Source organism: Colletotrichum fructicola, assembly GCF_000319635.2.
Source record: "Colletotrichum fructicola Nara gc5 chromosome Unknown KSG_Nara_v1_contig06, whole genome shotgun sequence".
Classification (NCBI taxonomy): domain Eukaryota; kingdom Fungi; phylum Ascomycota; class Sordariomycetes; order Glomerellales; family Glomerellaceae; genus Colletotrichum; species Colletotrichum fructicola.
The window spans coordinates 4,669,273-4,693,539 of record NW_027094056.1 but is presented as its reverse complement, the minus strand read 5'-3'; the positions used below and the strand labels follow the sequence as shown (position 1 = coordinate 4,693,539).

Below are 24,267 nucleotides of genomic sequence, written 5' to 3'. Positions count from 1 at the left end.
GGGTATCACCGCTCCAACTGCCGTTCCGCAAGCTTCTCCAAAACATGGAGAAACATAGAGAACCGATAAGCTACACATTACTATTACAACCCAAAGAAACAGCCAAGGCGTTAATCAACGCGAATCACAATCCGCCCGCCTCCGTCATCGACAGTCGGCACCGTCCTCCGTGCTTCCGCCAAGCCGAGCCAAGAGGGCCAAGATGCTTCTAATGCTTGCTCGATGGATCCTCCTTCTTCGCCGCAGCCACTTAGAACATCACCGCCGTCAGAATTTGCCCCAATGCCTCCAGCTTGCAGCCTGCACTCGACAAGACAAGCAGTCGCAACCATGTTCCCACCGGTTCTTGGGTTGTCGTCGTGGTGGAGGAGCATCTTGCCTTGCGTCTCGCATCCGCATCTGCGTCTTCTCTTATCGGCGTCCTGTCGGTGAATTCGTCGGTGGCTTAATTGTCTTGGCCAGCTGTTGCGGTCCCACGCACCTCAACTCAAAAGCAGTCGTGGTCCTGCTTTCCTTCCCAAGTTGTCTTCCCGTCAAACCATCCCCAATTCGATGACCCCGAAGCTCACCACTTGCCTCTGCGTTGCTACACTGACAAGCCCCTGCTGAGTCTTCTCTGACGTCGTATCGTCACCGTGTCATACATCTTCCACCCATTCCCCTCTGACAACTGACCTGCCACATCGCAGTTGCCAGTCGTCTCTTTAAAGCCCTTCGTCGTCTTCCCCGTCTTCGAATCCTCTTGCTCAGGTCATACGACCACATCCATTTTGTCACCCCTTCAAGGCCTGCCTTTCGCTCACCATGGGCAGTTCAAAGGCAGCCAAGCCCGATGAGAGTCATGTCTCTGGGCAGTCAAACAAACCCCTCTCCCATCCCGCCCACGCCTTGTCCTTCCAGCAGGTCGCCGAGGAACTTCGCGCCAACGCTCAGGACGGTCTTTCTGCCGCCGATGCCAAGGCCCGCCTCGAGGAATTCGGCGGCAATGATCTCGGTGAAGCCGAGGGCGTCCAGCCCATCAAGATTATCATTGCGCAGATCGCCAATGCCATGACCATAGTAAGTCATCGCAGACACGTGGCTAATAGCATGTCTAACGCTTGCCAAAGGTCCTCATCCTCGCCATGGCCGTTAGTTTCGGCATCAAGTCCTGGATCGAGGGCGGTGTCATCACCTTCGTCATCCTCCTCAACGTTATCGTCGGCTTCTTTCAGGAATATTCCGCCGAGAAGACTATGGACTCCCTCCGTTCTCTGAGCTCCCCAACTGCGAACATTGTTCGCGACGGCGAGTCCATGGTCGTTCCTTCTGGTGAAATCGTGCCCGGTGATCTCGTCGAGATCAAGACCGGCGATACCATCCCCGCCGATGTCAGGTTAGATGTTCCATCTCCCTTCGTTTTCTGGAAGCGACTAAGTAGGCCGTTAGGCTCATCGAAGCCGTCAACTTTGAGACCGACGAGGCTCTGTTGACTGGCGAATCCCTCCCCGTTCGCAAGAATGAGGATGCCACCTTCCCCGACAACACCGGTCCTGGCGATCGCCTCAACGTCGCGTACAGCTCGTCGAACGTCACCAAGGGCCGCGCCAAGGGAATCGTCTTCGCTACCGGCGTCTACACCGAGATCGGCGCCATCGCGTCTGCTTTACGCAAGAAGGATTCCAAGGTTCGCGAGGTCAAGCGAAAGCCTGATGGCCACGCTGGTCCCCACCGATACCTCGAGGCGTACACTCTGACCTTGACTGATGCCGTCGGCCGATTCTTGGGCGTCAACGTAGGCACACCTCTTCAGAAGAAGCTGTCCAAGTTGGCCATGCTCCTCTTTGGTATCGCTATCGTCTGTGCTATCATTGTCTTGGGCGCGAACAAGTTCGAGGCGAAGCAGGAGGTCATCATCTACGCCGTCGCCACAGGTCTGTCCATGATTCCGGCTAGTTTGGTGGTCGTGCTCACGATCACAATGGCCGCCGGCACGAAGCGCATGGTTAAGCGCAACGTCATCGTACGCAATCTCAAATCTCTCGAAGCTCTCGGCGCCGTGACGGACATTTGCTCCGACAAAACCGGCACCCTCACCCAAGGCAAGATGTTGGCTCGTGGTGCGTGGCTCCCTGGGATGGGAACCTACACCGTCGAGAACTCGTCGACGCCTACGGACCCCACTGTTGGTGACATTCGCTTCGACGAACGTTCCCCCAGACACTTGGACTTCAAGAAGGGAGGCGATGCATGCGGTACTATCCTCGAGACGCAGCAGCTGTTGCAGAACAGCAATTCTGGCCTGGCTGCCTTCCTCCACGTCGCTTCTCTCGCCAACTTGGCCACAATCAGCAAGAAGGACGATCAATGGCATGCCCGCGGTGACCCTACCGAGATTGCCATTCAGGTGTTTGCCTCGCGTTTCGACTGGAACCGTTTGCGCCTCACCACTGGCGACAGCTCCGAGTGGAGCGAGATTGCCGAGCTTCCCTTCGACTCCGACGTGAAGCGCATGTCCGTAATCATGAAGCACAACACCACTGGGGAATACTTTGCCTACACCAAGGGTGCCGTCGAGCGCGTTATCCAGACCTGCACCAAGTACACCCCTCAGGACTCTGGCGAACTCGTGGACATGACTGCCGAATTCCGCGAGGAGATCCTCCGCAACATGGAAGCTCTTGCTAGTCTCGGTCTCCGCGTGCTTGCTCTTGCCAGCAAGCCGTATGACGGAAAGCCGAACAAGGGCGACGAGGTCGAGCGCTCTTCCGTGGAATGCGACTTGGTCTTCCGTGGTTTGATCGGCCTGTACGACCCTCCCCGTCCCGAGTCCGCCCCGGCCGTTCGCCAGTGTCACGAAGCTGGTATCTCGGTTCACATGCTCACCGGTGACCACCCCGAGACTGCCAAGGCTATCGCTATCGAAGTTGGAATCCTGCCGTCCCGTATGGAGCGTGTAGCAAGGAACGTTGCCGACGCGATGGTCATGACCGCCTCCGAATTCGACGCTCTCAGTGATGACGACGTCGACAAGCTTCCAGTACTTCCCCTCGTCATCGCACGTTGCGCTCCCAGCACCAAAGTCCGCATGATTGAGGCTCTTCATCGTCGCAAGAAGTTCTGCGCCATGGTAAGTCCCTGCCTCCGAGTTCAGGTGTTTTCCAGCTAGCTAACGAACCGCAGACCGGTGACGGTGTGAACGACTCCCCTTCCCTGCGTCGCGCCGACGTCGGCATCGCCATGGGACAATCCGGGTCCGACGTAGCCAAAGACGCTTCCGACATCGTCCTCACCGATGATAACTTTGCCTCCATCGTCTCTGCCATCGAAGAAGGCCGCCGCATCTTCGATAACATTCAAAAGTTCGTCCTCCACGTCCTGGCCGAGAACATCGCCCAGGCCGGTACGCTCCTCGTCGGTCTTGCATTCAAGGATGCCCGAGGCCTCTCCGTCTTCCCTCTCGCCCCCGTCGAAATCGTCTGGATCATTATGGCTACCTCGGGCATGCCCGACATGGGACTTGGCTTCGAACGCGCTGTACCCGACATCATGCGCCGCCCTCCTCAGTCACTCAAGACGGGTATTTTCACCATGGAGTTCCTCGTCGACATGGTGGTCTATGGCTTGTGGATTGCCGCACTTTGTCTGTGCAGCTTCGTCTTGGTTGTCCACGGATTTGGTGGAGGCCAGCTGGGTGAAGGGTGTAACGAGACGTACAGCGAGTCTTGTGACGTGGTCTTCCGCGCCAGAGCAACGACCTTTGCTTGCCTGACCTGGTTCGCCCTGTTCCTCGCCTGGGAGATGGTTGACATGCGCCGCTCCTTCTTCCGCATGCAGCCCGGTTCGAAGAAGTATTTCACCCAGTGGATGTACGACGTCTGGCGCAACCGCTTCCTCTTCTGGGCAATCATGCTCGGCTTCGTCACCCTCTTCCCCCTGTTGTACATACCTGTTATCAACACCGTCGTCTTCAAGCACAAGGGAATTTCGTGGGAGTGGGCCATCGTCTTCATCGCGGCGGGACTCTTCTTCGCTGGCGTTGAGGCCTGGAAGTGGGGCAAGAGGGTTTACTTCCGCCAGAAGAACAAGAAGGCTCACGGCGTCGCCTGGAAGGACATGGACATTGAGCAGAGGGTGTTTGGGGAGTACCTCGGTAGCTCTTCCGACGACAACAGGACTGAGATTGGTGATGATGACCACTATGCGGAGAAGGAAGGCTTGGAGAAGGTTTAGGGGGCTGAGAGAGCCTTGACGGAGGTTTAGAGTTGGCTCGAGATGTTGATTGGCCAATGGTTGTAGCACGCAATATGATATCAGAGAGTATTTCCTCCGCACATGATTTCCCAGCGATGAAACCCGCTTCAGTGATGCCGAGACGATGTTCAGAGACTCATGCGAGAGGGTGGAGTAAGACTGTGGGTAACATCATTTTGTGTGGCTAATGCTTCGGCGTTGAAACCTTCATTCCGAATTGAGTGTACGAGGCAAGATAGACTTCGCAGCTACTTCAATATATTGGGGGCCATTTATGATAAGCAAAGCGTCATGAACATGAATCCTTTCAGCCTATATTGGTTCTTTTTGGCTGTTGAGAACTCAGATGAGCTCTAATAATTGGAACTTAGAAAGGCGATATGCTTGAACGATAAACGATGGCGCCACGCCGTTATTTTTGGTTCTCCGTTGAGATGCCACAGTTGCAGCACAATTATTGCTTGTTCTTCTGTCTCAAGATATAATAAAGTTATAGGGCCAAGATCGTCTTCAACATGAAAGAAGATCTACGATCAATCAAGCCTACCTAATTTCCTCAACCTCCAGATACTGGTTGCATCTCCCTCCTTCCTCGACTTGAAGGCTTTCGAGATCCCATTGAGAACAATGATGAACCACCGCAAGATTTCGGCCTTCTTGGTCGCTCTAGCCTCTCTCAGTCCCGCGAATGCCATGTTTGGGTTCGACATGGCCGGGGTCGATGAGCCGATCGACGTCAAGGACCGGTATATCGTCACTTTCTCGACCAACATCTCGGAGGCGGGTATCAAATCCCATTTGGGCTGGGTGGACACGATGCACACGCGCAGTCTCAATCGCCGGGACACTACCGGCTTCGAGGACAGGCTGGACGTTGGCGACGACTTCCACGCTTACATCGGCCACTACGATGAAGCGACCGTTGAAGAGCTGAGGAACAACCCTGACGTTGGAAACCCCGAATTTCACATAAGCAGAACTTCCCTTTGAACTAATAAGTCGTGCTAGGTGGCATACGTCGAAGAGGACAGTATCGTCTCCATTGCGACAGTCAAGACGCAGGCGAGGGCCGGTTGGGCTCTGCACAGCATGGCGAACCGCGGACAGAGCAGAAAAACGCAATACTTATACCACGAGTCTGCCGGAGAGGGCACGTACGCGTACGTGATCGACAACGGCATCGACATCAATAACCCCGAGTTCGAAGGCCGCGCAGAGCACGGATATAGCGCGCACGGCCACAAAGTGAGCCACTTCCACGGCACCACAGTGGCCGGCATCATCGGCAGCAAGACGTACGGCGTTGCCAAGAAGGGCAAGCTTGTTTCCGTACAGCCTTTCGGCGGTACGGGAGGCAAGATGAGTGACGTGTTAAGAGCCCTCGAATGGGCGGTCAAGAACGCAACGGAAACTCCAGAGCGACGGGGGCGCGCGGTGATCAACATGTCTATGTGTAAGACTTTCTCACCCTGCCACAGCGTGGCTTCTTATGTGCAGATTCAGAATCTAACGGGAGTTCTCAGCGGCTGAGGTGAAAGGTAATAAGCAGCATGCCATGGCTATCAGCCGTCTTGTGAAGACCGCCGTTGAGCAAGGCGTCCACGTGGTCGTTTGCGCCGGTAACGACAACCAGGACGCCAGAAAGGAAGTGCCCGCCGGCCTCCCGTATGCAATCACCGTCGGCGGCATTACTGAGAACTGGGGATGGTGGCGTCATTCAAACTATGGCCCGGAAGTCGACGTCAGCGCTCCCGCAGAAAACGTGATGACCACTGGGCTTAAGGGCGCAACAATGCGACAGACCGGAACATCATTCGCCTCTCCTCATGTCGCCGGCCTCGCCATGTATCTCATCGGGAAGGAGAGTGCCAATAATATCACAATGAGCTCACCTGAGGATCTGAAACGTCGCATCGTGGCCATGTCTACCAAGAACAAGATCAAGGGCATGGAGCGTACTACACCGAACAGGATTGCATTCAACGGAGCCGGGCAGTGATTGAACAGTGGGTTGTTGGGGTACTGTGCGCTTTACACGCAGCTGGCAAGACGATGCAATTTAGTGCTTGTTAGTCACAATGCTCTGGACAGTCAATTTGATTCTATCGTCACAGAGAGGTCTGCAACCGTCTGCTTCTGGATGTGAGACTCGCCATTATTCGCCCACCTGACCAGCTCATACCTTCACCCATGCAATTGCGCCAACGCCCATCTTCCTCGTCTTGCATACCCTAGCCGCGAGAACGCACGTCATGCCGAGAAGGAGGCATGTTCCCGCAAACCCTTGGGCGCCAGAGTACTTCCCCCCCTGCGCGTCGATGATCGCACCGGCGATTGGGGATCCTGTCAAGCTTGCGAAACTAACGATGGTGAAGACCATGCCCATCCGCGTGCCTTGCTTTTGAGGGTCCGCGGTCAAGCTGCTCAGCACCGCCGGAAACAGCGCCTGCACGCCGCCGACGGCGAAGCCATAAAAGACTGCCCACACGTACAACCCTGTGAGGCTAGCAACGCCCATCCAGAAGTACATGATGGTACCGGTCATGAAGGCCATTGGGGCAAAGATGTTGATGGTGCCAACCATGTCGCCGATCTGGCTCGGTATGATTCTGCCAAAGGCACCGACGCCGTTGAGGACTAGCAGTAGGTCCAGGGAGTCGGTGAAGGAGAGGCCCATGATGTCGCGGGAGAAGGCGGCGAGGTAGTGGAAGGCGAAGTAAATTCCCCAGAAACACTGTCGAGTTATCAGCTTGAGTTGATGAGAAGGAAGCCGTACGTCTTACCATGAAAGCTCCGACGGCGTAGAAGCTGTACTCGGACTCTTTGAAGGCGGCCCACTCGACCAGAGGTGCGGCCTGACGAGGAGGTATCCTGGTCTTGATGAGAAGCCCGGCGATGGCTAGAGTGACCAGCTGAATCAAGGCTATGGTTCTCATCGTCCAACCGAGCCCAATCTGGGGCAGGAGCTGTCGAACCATGCTCGGGAATGCCAGTCCGCCTACCGTTGCCCCCGCCGCGGTGATACCGAATGCAAGTGAGCGGCGCTTGGCGAAATACGTCGACGTGACCGCCATGGTCGGGCAGAAGAGACATCCGTTACCGAGGCCAAGACAGATTCCCTGCGCGAGAAAGAACTGCCAGTATGTGGTGCAGAACGAGGCGGCAACCATACCGAGCACAACCAGAAAGAAGCCAACGATGAAGAGGGGCCGGAAGAAACCCATATCAGTCCAGCGGCCGGTGAAGGTGCCGACAAAGAACAGCAGAAAAACCTCGAAGGAACCAATCCATGATACATCGGATGGTGAACGATCGAATAGAGTTGTGAAGTATGGTTGGAAGACGCCGAAAGAGTTGGCCACGCCCCTTGTATCATGAGTGAGCCTGAGTTTGCAGCAAATTTTCGGATAAATCTTACCATGTGTTCATCACGACAAGATGAGTGCTCAATACTGTTACTTTGTCAGCTTGGTTGCAGCCGGGAAATCATACCCGGTGGTGGCTGTGACTTACCAACCATCCACGCCCTGAGTCCTCCATCTGGCGGTACATCAACAATAGCACTCGGCCGGGACGCAACCCGGCTTAGTGTTCTATGTGAGGGAACTGTGGTTGCATCTGGCCCGATTTGAACAGGAACTTCACCCGGAACCGCGGACGCGGCACTGGGTGTGCTTTCTGAATGCGACTTTTCCTGCATGATGCGCGAACGGACAGACACAGGTGCAGCAGTTGGTGTGCGTGAGGCTCAACTCAAATGGTTTCTCAACACCAAACTTTATTTCCCACGATCACAGTCCACGGGAACGCTAAAAGTTTGCAGCTGCAACCTGACCGGGGTCCAGACTGCGGGCATCTCTCATTGTTGAAGGGGTTCCCCGCATCAAGGTCTTATATTCATTTTCCGATTTCCCGACTTCGGCCTAATTTGGGGCGGGAAAAAACGGGTTCGCCGGAAGTTACTGTTTTGGGGTCGGAAAAGGCACTGCGGTCCAATTATTCCAGAGTCATGACTCCTGACCGATTGTTTCAATTATTAATGGGATTCCTTAAAAATGCCATTTACGGTGGCGGTCTAGCTCAGCGTGTTTGTGGAAGCTCTACTGGCATGAATGCAGCGGGCATCGGGGGGTAATCGGCCGACTAGGTCTCAACGGAAGTCGGGCCGGAGCCGGATCCGGGGCAGGTCGATCCACCAATTACAGGGGCATCCGTCATTCATGCCGTCAAAAGAAGCGGAAATACAACTAATGATGGGAATGTTTTGTGACAAATAATATCATTTCTTTGCTATGCTACGAATAACAAGCGGTGTATCGATCAGTATGGCTTGACACCGGCAAGCTTCAGTAACTTATCCGTGATCTCAGGCTTCTCAAACGGCTCCGACCGGTACTTTGGGCAAACCTCGCCATTCCTCTTTGGCTTGTCCTGTGAAGGGCGGATATTGCTACCGGCTGTTAGCTCATGCACGATCGGAAGCTCAACCGAAAAATCGAGGAAAGAACTCACCAATGAGGCCAATGCGTGGTCCCATACCAGTTCTCGAAACAAAAATTCTTCGCCTCGAGGGCCTCGTCCGTCGCGAACTTGCGCGGGGTCATGCAGATGTACTGCACGTGTCTGATCTGGTCGCCCTCCGGGAAGCGGGCGTAGTGCATCGTGCGCGAGTCCCAGAGGACGAAGTCGCCGGGTTCCATGTTAACCTTGAACAGCTCGCAGCCCTTGCTCTCGAACCACTTGACGTCCTTCTCACTGAAGAGGAAGAGGTCCATGAACTTGATCTCGGGGGGCGGGGCGTCTTCGTGGTCGGCGGACTCGCGCTTGTGCGCGAAGAACTCGTCAAAAAGCTTGGCGGACCCTCTCATGAGCATGAGCCCACCATCTTTGGGACCGTTGGGGGCGAAGTTGAGGAGGCCCTGAACGGCTTGCATTCTGATATGTGTGAGAGACGTCATTAGGGTATAAGATTGGCTCAACTCACCCTTTCCTCTCAGGGTTCTGATCGCAATGCGGCCAAGGGCTCCAGGTTATGTCTTTGCGGTTCGGCATGGAGATGTTCATGCCATCGAAAGAAGTGATCAGCTCATTGGTTTCCCAAAGCTTCTCAAAGACTTCGATGATCTTGGGCTCCATGCGGGCTTCCCACGCCATCTTCTCGTGGGACGCGCCGTATGCGGAGTACATACTATTTATGAAGTCAGTATCACGAGTTAGGCTTTTGTGATGTTAACACTCACCCTCCCTTGAAGCTCACAGGGAGATGATCAGCAGTCCATGTCGAAGGGTCCTTGTCGTCAAAACCAAGATCAAATTTCTTCAGCCACTCAATCTGCTTATCGCAATAGTACTGAGCTCGTTCCGGGCTGATGACGTTCTTGATGATTACACAGCCGTTCTTGTGAAACTCGTCGCGCCAATCTCCATATTGCTTGTCTGTGTCAAATGTGACAAGATCTTTGGTCTCGAATTGAGTGGCGAAGGTCCGCTTGACCTCCGTGTCGGTCACTGTCTGCGTCTCCGTGGCCATGTTTGTGAAGTGAAAGTAATAGGTCCTACGGTTGGGCAAGGCTCCAGGAACCCGAGAATGGGGTTGTGATGACAACGTCGGACAGGTCTGAGGATCGGCAGTTTGAGTCTTACACTTCGCAGCGAGGAAGACGTCTATTATAAGCCTCCAGCTTCATTTCATTGCCGCTATGAAGGTCTCATGTCGGCCCTCGTGGCCATACGTAAGCCTCCGAAAGTAAGTGTTCGTGGTGCCGAGCCCCGTTCGGGGAAGGTCTGGGCCGGGCCGGGTAGTCGGTTCGGTTCGGTTCGGGAGTTGTGGGTAGGCAAGAAGCGCCTTGTCGATCCCCCATCCGGGGCAAAGAGGCCGGCATAAAGTATTTGGAGACTGATGTGATCCCATGCGGGGTGAATAAGCGGGATGAGCATTGGAAAGAAGAACAACGTCGTGTGCTAGCGGGGCCTATCCCCATCGTACATCGATCTTGCTGCAATCCCGGGACGGAAGCGCTTAACACCACATCTGGACGCAGAACCCTGGTAACCGAATGCATGGATTTCCGCGCATGCAAGATGACCCCTCTGTCAACTGAGCGCATTTGAAAGTGGTCTCACGGCCATTCACACACAGTAGGAAGCGGCGTAAAGCGGCCATCATGACCGATGCTTCCGGTATCGGGGGAATCAGTCGCATTCTACTCAGATATACTTGGTCTGCACTATTATGAATATTTCCCAGGAACAGATTCCCACAGGTTGACCCTCTGAAAAACAACAAAGACTACGATTAGGCTAGATGAGAGCCGGGAAAAGGTTTCACACCCAAGATCGTTGACAGATTTCCTTGAGATGTGGTCTATGTTCGCTCGTCTCCAAAACGCTGGTCATCTTCTTCCTCCTGGTAATGTAGCCTTGACAACCCGTATGCGTTGTTGGAAGCCAAAATGTAGAGAAGCATCAGAGCCGCGAACGTAGTCCAGATGGCGAGGATAGTATCGATGATTCCAACATAAGGCGAGCCCCACCAAACCATCGCCAAAGACATAACGGTGGTGATGAAGGCCCAAATTCTTGCAACGAGCCAAAGGGATACTGCGATGAGCAAAAGGATGGCAGCCTAACGAAGATTGAATAAGTTAGTAAAAAGAGTTCATCTGCAAACCATCCCGTCGTTCGTTTCAACAGAAAGCCTCTCACCTTCTGAACAGGGCTACCCCTGGCCTTTTTCTGTGCCTGGAAAGCATAGGTCGCCATGCCGACGGCAGCGATCAGAAACATGCAGCTAATGCTAGCTGACATATACTCAGAAGCCAATGACAACCTAATCGCGCTGTCCCAATCTCCTCGCACGTAGCGATCCCTCCCTGGTAGAACCCTGAACATGATCTGAGAGGCGATATAGCAGCAGAAGACTGCTACCTCCACGAGAGCAATCAGAGCTGACCCGCCAGATACTAGCTTTCTGCCAACGGAGAAGGTCCTGGAGTCATCGGTCGTGGCACCGCCACGGAGCTGAGCCAGGGCGTGGGCGAGGAAGAAAAAGGCAAGAAGAAGGGCGACTTGGCTCAGTGTGCCAAGCAGCGAGCCAACAATATAAATGTAGGGAGTAGCATCATCTGGGCCAAAATAACCCCTGCCGTTTTGCCGCTGAGAGTACTCGACTGCGAACATAATCCAGCAGACGAGAATGAGAAGCTGGGATCTTTGAAAATCGACAAAGTCAGCAACTTATCGACCGAGGGAGGTTGCGCCATGCGTGTTCGAGCAGATGCCCTGCAAGCTTGTATAACATGCAGCCCGCAAGATCGAACACTGCACACTAGAAAATGAAGAGAAGACACTCACATGCTCCAGAGTCCTAAGGCTGCTTTGGTGAAGTCGACCCATCGGCGCGTGGGGTCATGCTTGGCACCGAGCTTACGAAGAGCAAGAGCAGAGACCCCCAAGGCCGGGAGGATGACTAGTCCCGATAGTACACTTCGGACTATGTATCCTGTTATGTAGGGTTGCCAATCCATCTTGAATCTTCTCGCCCGATTCGAATTATCTCGTGGTATATTAAAAATTAAGGGATTATGATGTCGCGATGAAGACCTAGTCAAACTTTGGGTTGCTGCCGAGATGGTCTCAAATTATGATGGAGCAATAAAGTCATAGACGATCGGGTCGACAACAAGCTTAAGTATTACCCCAAATCAAAACCAGACATGTGAGCCCACGATCTTGGCGATTTACCATCCAGCCATGGACCAATGTGCTGCCGGTTCGAGCCGGTCTCTCACCCTGGCCGGGCGACTGCTGTGCCGCATTAGCCCCTGTCTTCGTGGGCTTTAGCCCCGTAGAGATGGACCAGGCTAGACTGAGTTGGGTAGCATACACGGCTTCAGGGCACTTAGCCAAGGCAAAGTCGATGACATAAAGCCTGTAATCGCCAAAGAAAATGCGCGAAAGAAATGTCATCGCCCTATGCGGTTGGTCACCCGCACACGGCCCGCTTCACTCGTGGGGCGGGCGCAAAGCTGCGCCCCTCAAACGACCAGTTGAATCGGTAGCGACTTCAAAAATGCAGGCAGCAGTCAATTATTACTCGGAAAACACCAGTTGTGAAAGTGACTGCCTGACAGGGTCCCATGATGTTGAAATAACGTTGTGGTTCTAAGGAGTCGGGTCCCGAGCCAAGTGCGCATGATTCGCCTTCGACTGTAACTTGGGCTGCCACGCTGCCAGGGTTAGATCGTAAGACAGCCTTTGCGTTCGGTGGCCAGCAGGCCTCATATTCCAAGCGTATCAGTCTTATCTGGATCTCGATGGCTGAGGCTCACTGCGCCGCTATCGAGTCCAACTCACCCAACGTTTTCAAAACCCTGTCTTCAGGCTTCCTCAACTAGCGGACCGCCCAGAGAAGCCTTCAAACATCTCGAAATAATCGGCTGAAATCTATCTTAGTATTAAATTTGAAACTCAAACGCCCTGTAAACTGGAAAGCTAAGGGCTGTGGGCCGATTCCTCATTGCAATAGATCCTTCGCCGCGCTGGGTAGCCATCTTCGATGCATTTCACACATGTCGTTGATATCAGCGAGGCCCTTTTTCCAGAAGCCACTCGCATCTATTCCAGAACTGATAGTTGATAGGCGCGGAACTTCCAAGACACCACAGCGGGTCGCTTTCATTCGCAGACACAGAGGCATTTCAGTTCGAGGACACTCTAGGGCTTAACAACGCCACAGGCAAGGTAGTGAGACGAATTCAAGGCACTCTTAGTAGAAATTTGCTCTCCGGTTGAATACTTCTAGCTAACGTAGCAGAGACCTACAGACGTGAGAAGCAGCAATACTGGTCTTTCCCTTGCTGCCAGGGATGGACTCTCCTACAGTGGGCTTCATATTTGAAGGGAGAAAGGGAAGAAATCAAGCGGCTCGTAAGCGCAGTGATTATCGATAGAGAAAACTTGGATACACCTAACAAAGAGTACCTATATTTGGTCTAGTACCCGGCTTTCTATTTTCATAAGTTTATATACTTCTTTACTAAGTTTTCTATTTTTCTTCGGCATCATCTGTTATTATTATTGTTGATATTCCCGTCGTCGTCGCCGTCGTCTTTGCCCACCAACCGCCTGAATAGATACAAGTAGTCGCCCGCAGAGCAAAACTCACTCAGGAGCGCTCGCGCTCTGATTCTACAGGTGGGCGCAGCGTAGAGACCTGGGGTAACGATTAGAACTCAGTCTCTAGCGTACCTGAAGGTCGAACATCGTTCAGTACGTGTACTACGTTCCGCAGTTGGAAAGCAATAATAGCGCGTAGTGGACTTGCCAATGGTGCTTGATACGATCCACGAATGAGAACCTTTGTCAATTTAACCAACATACGCACATTGAGACAAGTTGAGTAAACTCATTTGAAGGTTGTCTAAATGTATTTGGGAGGTCTCGGGACAAAAGAACCGAAAGTTGCAGAAATGACGAACATGTATCGCCATTGATAGCAACTCTCCCAACAGGCTATTCTGATAAATTCTTCCCCTCACGATAACAAGTCGAAGCGTGCGAGTTAGATGTTTACGCTTGCAACTTTGAAGTTGGTGTCCCTGAAGGGCCGCATTGCTTGCTAACTTGGTCTGTATTAATTCAGCAACGCTGTCTAAACACAGCAACCGCCGTGCCGAAAGTGCCGAATGGTAGTCATACATGCATTTAGTCAAGACGCACACTACTACTGTTACCTATCGCAACTTAGCGGCGAGAATTGACTGGACATGATTTCTATGCATTCAGCTCTTGATCTACGCGATGCAACCTTCTTGCCATGTCTTGCAGCTCTCTGCATTCAAGTCCACGATGGAAATAGTACTTCCGCAACCGAGCTTCTATCGCTGCCATTTTTCTTGGCTTAGTGTCAACAGTTACATCCAATGAGACCATCATCGGCACACAATTCCAGGTAGATCCTCAAAAGCGGGCAAAAGCTTGCTGAGTGCCGCGCCAATTGAGTCGTGGCCCGCGTCTACCCCGACATGCGGGGGACACCAGTCAGGGGTTAGCCTGCATAAGCCCTGGATAAACATGCCATCAGTATTTGACTGCAACCTCACCTCCGCTACCGAGGATGCGCACCAGTAGTCGACGAGTCTGAGCGGTGGCAGTGGACCGCCGAGCATCACGAGATCCGCTCTATTGAGCCAAGCTAAGTTCGCCTTCGTATTCCCCACGGGGAACGATAGAGACCGCTAAGATTACCCATTATGCCCACTGAGTATATTAAGCAGGGATGTCCACGTTACTCCAACGGGCTTTCCGTGAAGGTGTTATCAGGCTCGACAACTTCTTCAAGACAACTCCGTTGGTTTCTGATCATCGTTGGCTTCATCGTCTACCGCTAGCAGGATGTGGTTCAACGCGCAAACCTGCCAGGGTCTGGCAGCCCTCGCGCTCTCCCTGCTGTCTGCAGGGGCGAATGCTCAGGCAGTGCCTCCTGTGAACCAGGAGACAGGAGTCTCGGCTTGGGCTTTTGACATGAGCCAAGTCACTCTCAGTAGTGGTCGCCTTTTCGACAACCAAGCCCGTACCCTCACCTACCTGAAATGGGTCGATGTTGAGCGGCTCCTTTACAACTTCCGCAAGAACCATGGTCTGTCTACGAACAACGCGCAGGCCAACGGCGGTTGGGATGCCCCCGACTTTCCTTTCCGGACGCACTTCCAAGGCCACTTCCTCAACGCCTGGGCTTTCTGCTACGCTCAGCTGCACGACACCGAATGCAAGGACCGGGCGACGTACTTTGCGGCCGAGCTCAAGAAGTGCCAGGCAAACAATGCAAACGTCGGCTTCAATACTGGCTACCTGTCCGGATTTCCCGAATCTGAAATTACTGCTGTCGAGGACCGCAGCTTGTCCAACGGCAACGTCCCATACTATGCCATCCACAAGACCATGGCCGGCCTTCTCGACGTCTGGCGTCACATCGGTGACACCAATGCTCGCGACGTGCTTCTGGAAATGGCTGCCTGGGTCGACCTCCGCACGGGGAAGCTCACGTATGCTCAGATGCAGAACATGATGAGCACCGAGTTTGGCGGTATGAACGAAGTTATGGCGGACATCTTCCACCAGACCGGCGACCAACGGTGGCTTACTGTGGCTCAACGTTTCGACCACGCGGCCATCTTTGACCCTCTTGCGTCCAACCAAGATTCCTTGAATGGATTGCACGCGAACACGCAGGTCCCCAAGTGGATTGGTGCTTCTCGTGAGTACAAGGCCACTGGAACAAGCCGCTACCAAGACATCGCCCGCAACGCATGGAACATCACCGTCAGCGCCCATTCATACGCCATTGGAGGAAACAGTCAGGCAGAGCACTTCAGACTTCCCAATGCCATTGCTGGATTCCTGAACTCGGATACCTGCGAGGCTTGCAACACTTACAACATGCTCAAACTGACGAGAGAGCTGTGGTTGACCAACCCGAGCGCTACTCACTACTTTGACTTCTACGAGAGAGCTCTCCTGAACCACCTTCTTGGCCAGCAGGACCCCTCGGATAGTCACGGCCACATCACGTACTTCACTCCATTGAACCCTGGCGGCCGTCGTGGTGTCGGCCCTGCTTGGGGCGGCGGTACTTGGAGTACCGACTACGACTCCTTCTGGTGTTGCCAGGGAACCGGTCTTGAGACCAACACGAAGCTGATGGACTCCATCTACTTCTACGACAACTCCGCTCTCTACGTCAACCTATTCGTCCCTTCGGTGCTTCGCTGGACTCAACGAGGTGTCACCGTCACCCAAACAACTGACTTCCCCCGTGGTGACACCACTACTCTCAAGGTCTCTGGTTCTGGACAGTGGACCCTTAGAGTCCGCATTCCGTCGTGGACTTCAGGCGCCCAGGTCACCGTCAATGGACAAGCTGTCACTGCGACGTCCGGCGCATATGCTGCGATTGATCGCACTTGGGCTGACGGCGACACCGTTGTCGTCACGTTGCCGATGAAGCTGCAGACGATCGCCGCCAATGACAACCCCAGCATTGCGGCACTGGCGTTCGGCCCGGTCATCTTGAGCGGTAACTACGGCAGCGACACGCTTTCTGCTGTGCCGACTTTGGATTTGGCCTCGGTCAAGAGAAGCGATACGACTGGTCTTGCTTTCACTGCCACTGCAGATGGAAAGACAGTGGACCTTGGCCCGTTCTACGATGCCCAGGGATTTAACTACAATGTCTACTGGTCTGTCAGTGGCAATCTGCCGGCCTAGAGCAATGTTCAATGCAATCTCAGCGAGGGCACGCATGTAAAAAAGAGCGTTTCGATGGATTTCATGTAAATACTTCTTTGGACAGTGTGCACGTACGTATCGACAGTCAACCGAGACTAAATACATATTAAGTGGTTGATACCAAGCTTAGGCTACCTGCTTCCACCCTCAGATATGCAAATCTTGACCATCTCTAGCGGCCTTAACACGCACACAATGCGCCATAACCCGCAGATAGCGGTCGTACGCGTCGGTCCCGATGACAAAAGGATGCTCGCCTCCTGCAGGTCTGTGATCAAGGAGATCGAAGCTGTACAGAGACCGATCCTGTGTCTGATGATTTGCCACAAGCGTGTCCACGCCCGCCTTCGTAGCCAAGTCTGCGAAGCGATTGAACGAGTTGATCTGATTTTCCTTGTCCGTGGCAGTGCTTGGGATACCGCCTCCACCGTAGAGACCAGCCGTGTGCTCCACGCCATTGTCGTAAAGCTTGAAGATGGAGGAAAGGGTGCCAGGGGTATGGCCCGGTGTGACGTAGAATCTGATTGACACGTTGCCGAAAGTGAGCTCGTCTCCCTCGGCAATGACTTTGTCCTTGACGGGTCCGTCATCCAGTTCGCTCAAGGTCTTCCAAGCCGGGGCTGACGCATATGTGGACGGACTGTATGTGTCTTGGAGGTACCGGGCCCCACCATAGTGATCGAAATGCTCATGGGTAATGATAAGATGCTTGATGTCGCTGCCAGAGAAGCCGAGCGCCTCCAGGCCAGGGATAAGAATCTTCTCAGCCTCTTCCGCGTTGTCCAAAGCGTCAAAGACCACCAGCCCATCTCCCGTGTCATAGGCCCATGCCGAGACGGCGCTCTGCCCAACGAAGTAGAAACGATCAAAGACCTCGCGAGGTTGGATGAAGCCAGGAGTCTGAGCTGCGTTGGAAAGGACGGGGTAGACTTGACCGAGGATACATCGATGGCCGTAGTGAGCAGACAGATCTGGGCCGGCAAGAGTACGTGCTTCGGCTAACCATTTTGTAACGTTCTCTTTCTGTTCGTTGGGGAAAGTTGTGACATTGAATAGATCGGACAGGTCAGCCTGCACGTGGCTGGCTGAGAGAACCAAGGCGCCAAATTGGACCAGAAAGCTTGGCTTCATATTTGCGGTGGACAATGATATTGCGAGCTCACATGCAGCGTCTGAATATTTCCGAAACACAACTCTGGAAACCTGTATTTATACTAAAGTCCATCTCAAGTTATCTTGGTGCGTGATCCTCCGGCAAGATGAGCAAGTCTTGGCTGCGGGGTGACTTGTCGACCTACCGGAGCCAACATTTTTCTCAATGGACTTTGAGGTTACATGCAACCCGAAGTGCCCCAGCCTAAGTGGAAGGTCGCAACCAAATTGGGATCCTTCACGATGATCCAAGTGACTGTGTGCGAGCAGGATAAAAATCCGGGGAACGGAAAAGTGGGTTGTGCGGAGAGAATGAGGGGAAGAAGAGGCCGGCATTACCAAGCGGGAAGGGTCCCAGTCGACCATGTTCATTTGCAAGTTCGGGTGAAGATGCCCGATGATTGTTAATGATGAATTTGCGGAGTTGACTTTGCCCGCATGCATCGTTGACCGCCGTTTGGTTGATGCAAGTCCGTTGGTTTACCGAGGATCTGGATGAAAGGCTCCTCTCTGCGATCTCCTAGCCTTTTTCATCTCCAGCGTACGGATACCTCCTGGTAAGAGGATTGACAAATCATTGGAACCAGCGAATCAAAAGCTAAAGCATCATGCCAATTCCAGAAACCCACAAAGTCCTGACACGGTTTATGACTAAGTCGCAAAGAGTCTCTCTATCCACGTGGTATCACACTCTACTTCTTCTCTAACTCCAACTCTTGGGTCTATCGCTCGCTCACCCCATCTACAGCTTCAGTCCCATCTTGCGAATCTCACCTCCATACCAAGCCTACAAAGATGTGTTAGCTCGTTGCAACTTGGCGGTCTGATGCGTAACGAGATGGACAACTTACCGACTCAGCGCCAGCGCCGATGGCCTTAATTCCGAGCTTAGTAGCGATCCAAGGTGCCTCAATCTTTCTCGCGTACAGCTTGGCGTCTTCATCTTTCACATCAGCAGCCAAGATGGTGTTCTTGGGCAACAAAGGGTTGAGAACTGCCGGTCTTCCAACGCCAATGATGTCACAGGCTTTGCTGGAGAGAGCAGCATCCATACCCTGACGAGTTCGGAAGCCACCAGTGACCATCAGAGGAACATCTGGGAAGTCGTTGCGGATGGCCTTGGCGAACTCGAGGAAGAAGGCCTCGCGAGCCTTCGTGCGCTCGGACTTCTTCTCATCGGCAACACCAGTAGACATCTGATTCCAATGTAAGTGATCATGCCTCTCGGTTCTAGTCAGTGTCGGCAACTTACCAAAGGATCTTCATAGGTGCCACCGCTAATCTCGAGGAAGTCAACGCCAGCGTCCGTGATCAGCTTTAACTGCTCAATGCATCCAGCAAGCTCGGCTTGAGACTGGTGGTCAACCGAGTTGAACTTGATGCCGACACAGAACTTTTTCGGGACTGCGGCGCGAATAGCGCGGATGACCTCGACAACAATCTTGGCGCGTCCAGCGTATGAGCCGCCATACTCATCAGTGCGCTGGTTGATCTTCTCTGACATGAACTGAGCCAGGAGGTAACCGTGGGCGGCGTGAATCTCAACACCCGCGAAACCTGCGTCGGAAGCGAGCTTGGCCGTAAGCGCGAAGCGGCGGACCACGTCCTTGATGTCATCAATGGTCATCTCACGTGGTGTGCCGAAGAGGAGCGAGTTGATCAGACGCGGGATGAAACCATCTCCCAGCTTCAGCGGCACCGGGCTGGGGCACAATGCCTTCTCGCGGAATCCACGCTTGCCAGCACCCAGGGGCGATTGACGGCCGGGGTGGTTGATCTGTACAATGGTCGGGGTGCCGTTGCGGTTGCACGCGGCAGCCCAGGACTTCCATGCTGACAGCATACGCTCGTATGGAATCGTTTCGTTGTAAGCGACATCCGAAGGTGAGCCCAGGTACTTGATATCGACCTGCACGTTGCCTGTTGTTGGTGAGCAAGTTAAGAGCTTCAATGATGACTAAAGAATGTACATACCAGTCATCACGAGACCCCATTCGCCCTCTGCCCATGTTGAATATGCGGTCTGCATCGCTTCGACTGGCAAACCGTCCTTGTCGGCCCAATTCTCAGCCATCGCGGCCTTCGAGAGGCGGTTCGGCAGAGTGAGGCCGCATTTTAGCGTCAGAGGCTTCGCGATAGCAGTGTTTGACATATTGGTGTCTAAGGTTGTGTTTCTCTGAGATCTTTTGCGTAACGTCGCAATGGAAACTCGGAAAGGAATCTTTGTCCCCTTTATCGAAAGCGAAACGCTGTTATTTGATGCTTAATGAAGTGCTGGCTGTTTCAATCTGCTCAACTGAAAAATTTCTCTTTATCTATCTTCACTTGATTGTCACCATCGCACGGCCTCGGCCCACAAAAGGGGACTCGATCCCAGTAGAAACGGGGTGGAAAGTCGGATTACAAAGACAGAACATTGTCGCATCATGGCACGGCGAAACGGGAGGCTCCACAACCCGACGGAGAAGACTGCCCGTGAACTGTGCTTTGTGAAACTTGTGCCGAGGTATCGCTAATCACGAATGACGCCAGCTTCAAGTCAGTTAGACTGAGTGGTGCGGAGGAATAATCCCGCCGATTCAACCCAGCGGAGCAGCGCAGCGGACTTGAAAAGGACGGGGGAGCTTGGGGCAAGTCGAAACTCCGCACTGCTCGGACTTAGGTGGATGGACCGACTCATGAAAGTGGACTGTGAAATTTCGATGGATTAAATTGAAAGAGACTCCCGCAAATTCCAGAATGCACTGTCCGCTCCATGCCGAAGAAGCGGATCATCGGAGCCAAGTCAACCGGTGGATTACGCCCCGGATGCGCAGGATCCCGTTTCCGTGCCGCTCGAATGCCGGCTGACTGTCAGCACTCTGAAAAGACAACGGCGGGCCGTTTCTCGGAGACCGCCTATTGTTCCTGCGTTATGCTGATTACTTTTCCTGTGACTATTCTACCTTATCGTTGTGCTTCTATCGTCCTCGTCGCTTCAATTATTGTCTTGCTTCAATTGTGGTCTCGGACAGGAGTCTACACAGGAATAGCCACGTAGACACAGGAAAAATAGGCGGTCTCGTTTCTCGGTGAAGCTTGAAGGGGGTAGTACAGAGAAGTCTGTGGAACTTTCTCCAAGCTTTCTGACTGGATCAATCATTTTATTCTCTATGGACATGTCCAGCGCTCCCATGCATTTCAGAGGCTTCTAGCCCTTTCTTCAACACACGCCACGACGATCGGATCCTCGACACTGTTGCCATTTCAAGCAGCGAGCCACATCCTAATGCACACCATCCACGGAACGACCCGAAGCCATTGCACACATAGCAATAACGTCATTGCCATCTGATTTAATTGTCGACGACCGAATTCGAAACTACTTTTCCGACCGGTCGCTAATACGCACATGCCACAAACATTGCTCCCGTCTTCCGTGCACATGGAAGAAAGAACCCTTTCAAGACGTATTACTAAGGCGACGAGTTGAGGAAGTGGCATACGGCACATGCCAGTCATCAATCGTAAATCTACCTACGCCGAATGTCGACCCTGAGGTTCAAACCTGCTTTTCCTTCGGCTTCATTACGGACGTGAGCAGAATGGTGATCAGCCGACATCCTGCTGATGCAGAAATCCTGCCAGACTAGATGGACGTCCTCCTTGGCCCTCACGTCTGACCCACGTTGTGTACTACATCGCTTGGCCGTCATAGGAGCGCGTGGAGGATGGAATGCAGCCCCAGTTTCCCCAGACCACCGTTCTTCGGCTCTTACCTCCCGCCCCACGCAGAACTTCGTCAGCTTCCCCGGACTCCGTCCTCTTAGCGGTCTGCAACCCCGATGTCCCCAAGCCCGATAATCGGGCCGTTGCGGGTCTCCTTAAGGTCGCCCTCTGTAAGGCCCGGCCATCGCTTCTGCGGGGATGCCGCGCTGGCCCCTGCTCATTTCCCAGTCGTTCACCCTCATATGCCGCCCGCGTGATTTTGGCAGCGTGAGTCAGGGAAGGTCAGCATCGGTAAAAGTCGCAAGGGTGCCAGACATCACCATGGCCTAAAATCGCTATACATCAAGCCGGCGAAGCACCGAAAAAGAACGGCCAAGACACCTGATCCGGAAGATGGACCGGTTTGCTGTCAACATGAAGCATCGTCCGACACTTGAAAGGAGGGGAATGAGGAGCCGATGATTGACCGATCGTCAGGTACACCAAACAAGCTTAAAATGTGTTCCTCAGTATGGTCCGTTGGCATCTTCCCCGCAAGTTCTGTAGCCATCGCGTGCCTAGCGTCGACCAAGAGGTTGTTGCCGGAAGCATGTGCTAGCATGTCTCCTCCGGTAAAAGCAAACGATTGGAGGTGTTGCTTGACGGCCGAGAGTCCGGCCGCCTCGCTGCCGACTTCCCCGAGAGAAAAGGGGCAGACTCGGCTTGGGGTTACATTTCCAACCCAACCACATGTTACCCTTTTTCTCAGTTAAAAGCCCCCTCATTCTAAATATCAAGTCCTTCGCATGCGAACATTTGGTGATGCATTGATTCAATTCGAAAGCTCAAGCGTCATGAGTCTTTTTGGACAGTAAATGATTGAAATATGGTGAAGGGTGTCATCGGCCTCTCCGCTTTTTGACTCGAGGGCCTAGAACAATTCACTGCTCAGCCCTAAAAGGGAGTGGTTTTTTTTGAACGCCCCTGTGAGGTCGACAGGGGAATCTTGCCGAAACGCTGTGAAGATTTATCAGGGGCCGCTCACAGTACCACCACACTACCTGTCAAGTTCAGACGAACGCCCGTCTGATGACTAGCGCGTCCATATTTGAGAAATGATATGGTCCATAATCCTCCAATGGCCAAAAGAGAGGCAGTTCTTAATGCCTCTTCTGCTCGATTGGGTGTCGGGTACATCGAGAAGGGCCGTTTCCTGGCCCGTGTCATATGCCATCGTCGGCTTTTGAGTGTGGGGTAGCAAGGAGACAATACCATGACAGGGGTTGCGGCGGGCAGGCTTCTCGGCCGCCCATGATGAAAGGCCGCCCGCGGTGCGCCCAGCGTGGCATCGCGGCGGGAACACCGATGAGTATGGCTAGGTTGTTCAGGGGTTGTTCACCAACTCAGTCCCAAATTGCAAGAGTGAGCTCCAAGACGACAACACGTGCTCACGAACCACCCTGATAGCACCCCATGAGCTCACTTTTATGAAGTATATAAGACATGAAAGCCTCCAGGTAATGTTCCTGAGAAAGAGCACACCAGCAAGCAATTCCAACTTCATTCACTCTTTACTATTCACTCACTTGACTTCATTCACTCATTCAGTAAGTCTGTCTGGTTAAAATACCTCCACGCCCAGACCTTTTCTTACACATCACAGTCATGGTCTCCAACAAGTTTCTCACGGCCCTTGCCGTCGGTCTCCCAGCCATCCAGGCTGCTGTCCCAGAGATTGCTGGCTTCACCCTCACCTGGTCTGACGACTTCGTCGGAACCGCCAACTCCCTGCCGAACACTGCCAACTGGATCATCGACAACGGCACCAGCTACCCCGGAGGCCCCGCCAACTGGGGCACGGGTGAGATCCAGACCTACACCAGCAACGTCAACAACCTCAAGCTTGACGGAAACGGCGCTCTTGCGATCACCGCCATCAAGGATACCGCCGGTGCCTGGACATCGGCTCGTATCGAGACCCAGCGCGCAAACTTCGTTGCCGCTGCTGGCGGCAAAATGAGAATTCAGGCTAGTCTGAACTTGCCCGTTGTCGGCACCAACGGCATTGGATACTGGCCGGCCTTCTGGACCCTGGGCGCCGCTTACCGCGGAAACTACCAGTAAGTACTCGTTCATTCATCGAGTTCAAGAAAACGTGGATTAACAAACATTCTAGGAACTGGCCCTCCATCGGCGAGTTTGACATCCTCGAGAACGTCAACGGCATCAACAAAGTCTGGGGTGTCATGCACTGCGGCACCAGCCCCGGCGGCCCCTGCAAGGAGAAGGATGGTCTTGGTGGAAACCGGGAGTGCCCCGGCACCACATGCCAGGGTAACTTCCACAAGTACACCCTCGAGGTCGACCGCAGTGCTACGCCTGAGGCTGTTAGGTGGTTCGTCGACGACACTTTGTTCTGGCAGGTCACTTCGGATGACCTCCCCGCCGACGTCTGGACCCAAGCTGTTCACGAGCCCCATTTCATTCTTATGAACCTTGCCATCGGCGGCGAGTTCCCCAACAACAACTACGGCAGCACCACTCCCCTGGCTACCACTGTCTCTGGTGCCAGCTTCCAAGCCGAGTACATCGCCGTTTACAATTCCTGAGCTGGGACATGATGTTCATGGGCGACCACGGCGACGTTTCCTTTCTTCATGGGCGATGATTTCTTTCACATAGAGCTTGCGATTTCCTTACATGATCTCATCTTTCAACTTGCTTGTACATATGACTTCTTACGATGTGGCACGACGGCTGGGGTCTTGTTCCAACTTTTGCGGCAACGGTGGTATCACTAAAAGCGTATGAATACTACGAATGCTTTCGGCGATCTTCAATTAAGTGCGATGACAAAGAAGTTGTTGGTATTGCTAAACAGTTTCCTCTGAGTGGCCTCTCATTATC

The 24,267-nt window shown here is 53.5% G+C and overlaps 9 protein-coding genes across 9 annotated transcripts; 4 read left to right on the top strand and 5 right to left on the bottom strand.

The window, feature by feature from the left end:
* Positions 1 to 804: 804 nt before the first annotated feature.
* ENA5-0 (Sodium transport ATPase 5) lies at positions 805 to 4,212 on the top strand (the record flags this gene model as incomplete). The annotated part of the gene is made up of 4 exons (XM_032032508.1): positions 805 to 1,059; positions 1,110 to 1,375; positions 1,429 to 3,109; positions 3,163 to 4,212. 4 exons carry the CDS (start codon positions 805 to 807, stop codon positions 4,210 to 4,212), a joined length of 3,252 nt encoding a protein of 1,083 aa, XP_031887977.1.
* Positions 4,213 to 4,860: 648 nt separating this feature from the next.
* On the top strand, positions 4,861 to 6,232 carry alp1-0 (Alkaline protease 1; the record flags this gene model as incomplete). Its single annotated transcript, XM_032032509.1, has 3 exons — positions 4,861 to 5,181; positions 5,242 to 5,686; positions 5,757 to 6,232. 3 exons carry the CDS (start codon positions 4,861 to 4,863, stop codon positions 6,230 to 6,232), a joined length of 1,242 nt encoding a protein of 413 aa, XP_031887978.1.
* Positions 6,233 to 6,409: 177 nt separating this feature from the next.
* apdF-0 (Aspyridones efflux protein apdF) lies at positions 6,410 to 7,933 on the bottom strand (the record flags this gene model as incomplete). The annotated part of the gene is made up of 4 exons (XM_032032510.1): positions 6,410 to 6,967; positions 7,017 to 7,599; positions 7,652 to 7,685; positions 7,747 to 7,933. 4 exons carry the CDS (start codon positions 7,931 to 7,933, stop codon positions 6,410 to 6,412), a joined length of 1,362 nt encoding a protein of 453 aa, XP_031887969.1.
* A 620-nt stretch (positions 7,934 to 8,553) lies between these two features.
* CGGC5_v011600 (uncharacterized protein) lies at positions 8,554 to 9,763 on the bottom strand (the record flags this gene model as incomplete). Its single annotated transcript, XM_032032511.1, has 4 exons — positions 8,554 to 8,683; positions 8,746 to 9,168; positions 9,218 to 9,421; positions 9,474 to 9,763. The coding sequence occupies 4 exons, from the start codon at positions 9,761 to 9,763 to the stop codon at positions 8,554 to 8,556; spliced, it is 1,047 nt and encodes a 348-aa protein (XP_031887970.1).
* Positions 9,764 to 10,597: 834 nt separating this feature from the next.
* On the bottom strand, positions 10,598 to 11,759 carry CGGC5_v011599 (uncharacterized protein; the record flags this gene model as incomplete). The annotated part of the gene is made up of 3 exons (XM_032032513.1): positions 10,598 to 10,858; positions 10,939 to 11,443; positions 11,587 to 11,759. 3 exons carry the CDS (start codon positions 11,757 to 11,759, stop codon positions 10,598 to 10,600), a joined length of 939 nt encoding a protein of 312 aa, XP_031888166.1.
* A 2,869-nt stretch (positions 11,760 to 14,628) lies between these two features.
* On the top strand, positions 14,629 to 16,500 carry CGGC5_v011598 (uncharacterized protein; the record flags this gene model as incomplete). Its single annotated transcript, XM_032032514.1, has 1 exon — positions 14,629 to 16,500. The coding sequence occupies one exon, from the start codon at positions 14,629 to 14,631 to the stop codon at positions 16,498 to 16,500; it is 1,872 nt and encodes a 623-aa protein (XP_031888165.1).
* A 168-nt stretch (positions 16,501 to 16,668) lies between these two features.
* gloB (Hydroxyacylglutathione hydrolase) lies at positions 16,669 to 17,652 on the bottom strand (the record flags this gene model as incomplete). Its single annotated transcript, XM_032032515.1, has 1 exon — positions 16,669 to 17,652. One exon carries the CDS (start codon positions 17,650 to 17,652, stop codon positions 16,669 to 16,671), a length of 984 nt encoding a protein of 327 aa, XP_031888164.1.
* A 763-nt stretch (positions 17,653 to 18,415) lies between these two features.
* On the bottom strand, positions 18,416 to 19,825 carry nadA-0 (NADH-dependent flavin oxidoreductase nadA; the record flags this gene model as incomplete). Its single annotated transcript, XM_032032516.1, has 4 exons — positions 18,416 to 18,460; positions 18,525 to 18,869; positions 18,926 to 19,593; positions 19,648 to 19,825. 4 exons carry the CDS (start codon positions 19,823 to 19,825, stop codon positions 18,416 to 18,418), a joined length of 1,236 nt encoding a protein of 411 aa, XP_031888163.1.
* Positions 19,826 to 22,674: 2,849 nt separating this feature from the next.
* On the top strand, positions 22,675 to 23,969 carry bglA-0 (Beta-glucanase; the record flags this gene model as incomplete). Its single annotated transcript, XM_032032517.1, has 4 exons — positions 22,675 to 22,729; positions 22,878 to 22,967; positions 23,024 to 23,480; positions 23,537 to 23,969. 4 exons carry the CDS (start codon positions 22,675 to 22,677, stop codon positions 23,967 to 23,969), a joined length of 1,035 nt encoding a protein of 344 aa, XP_031888162.1.
* Positions 23,970 to 24,267: the final 298 nt, after the last annotated feature.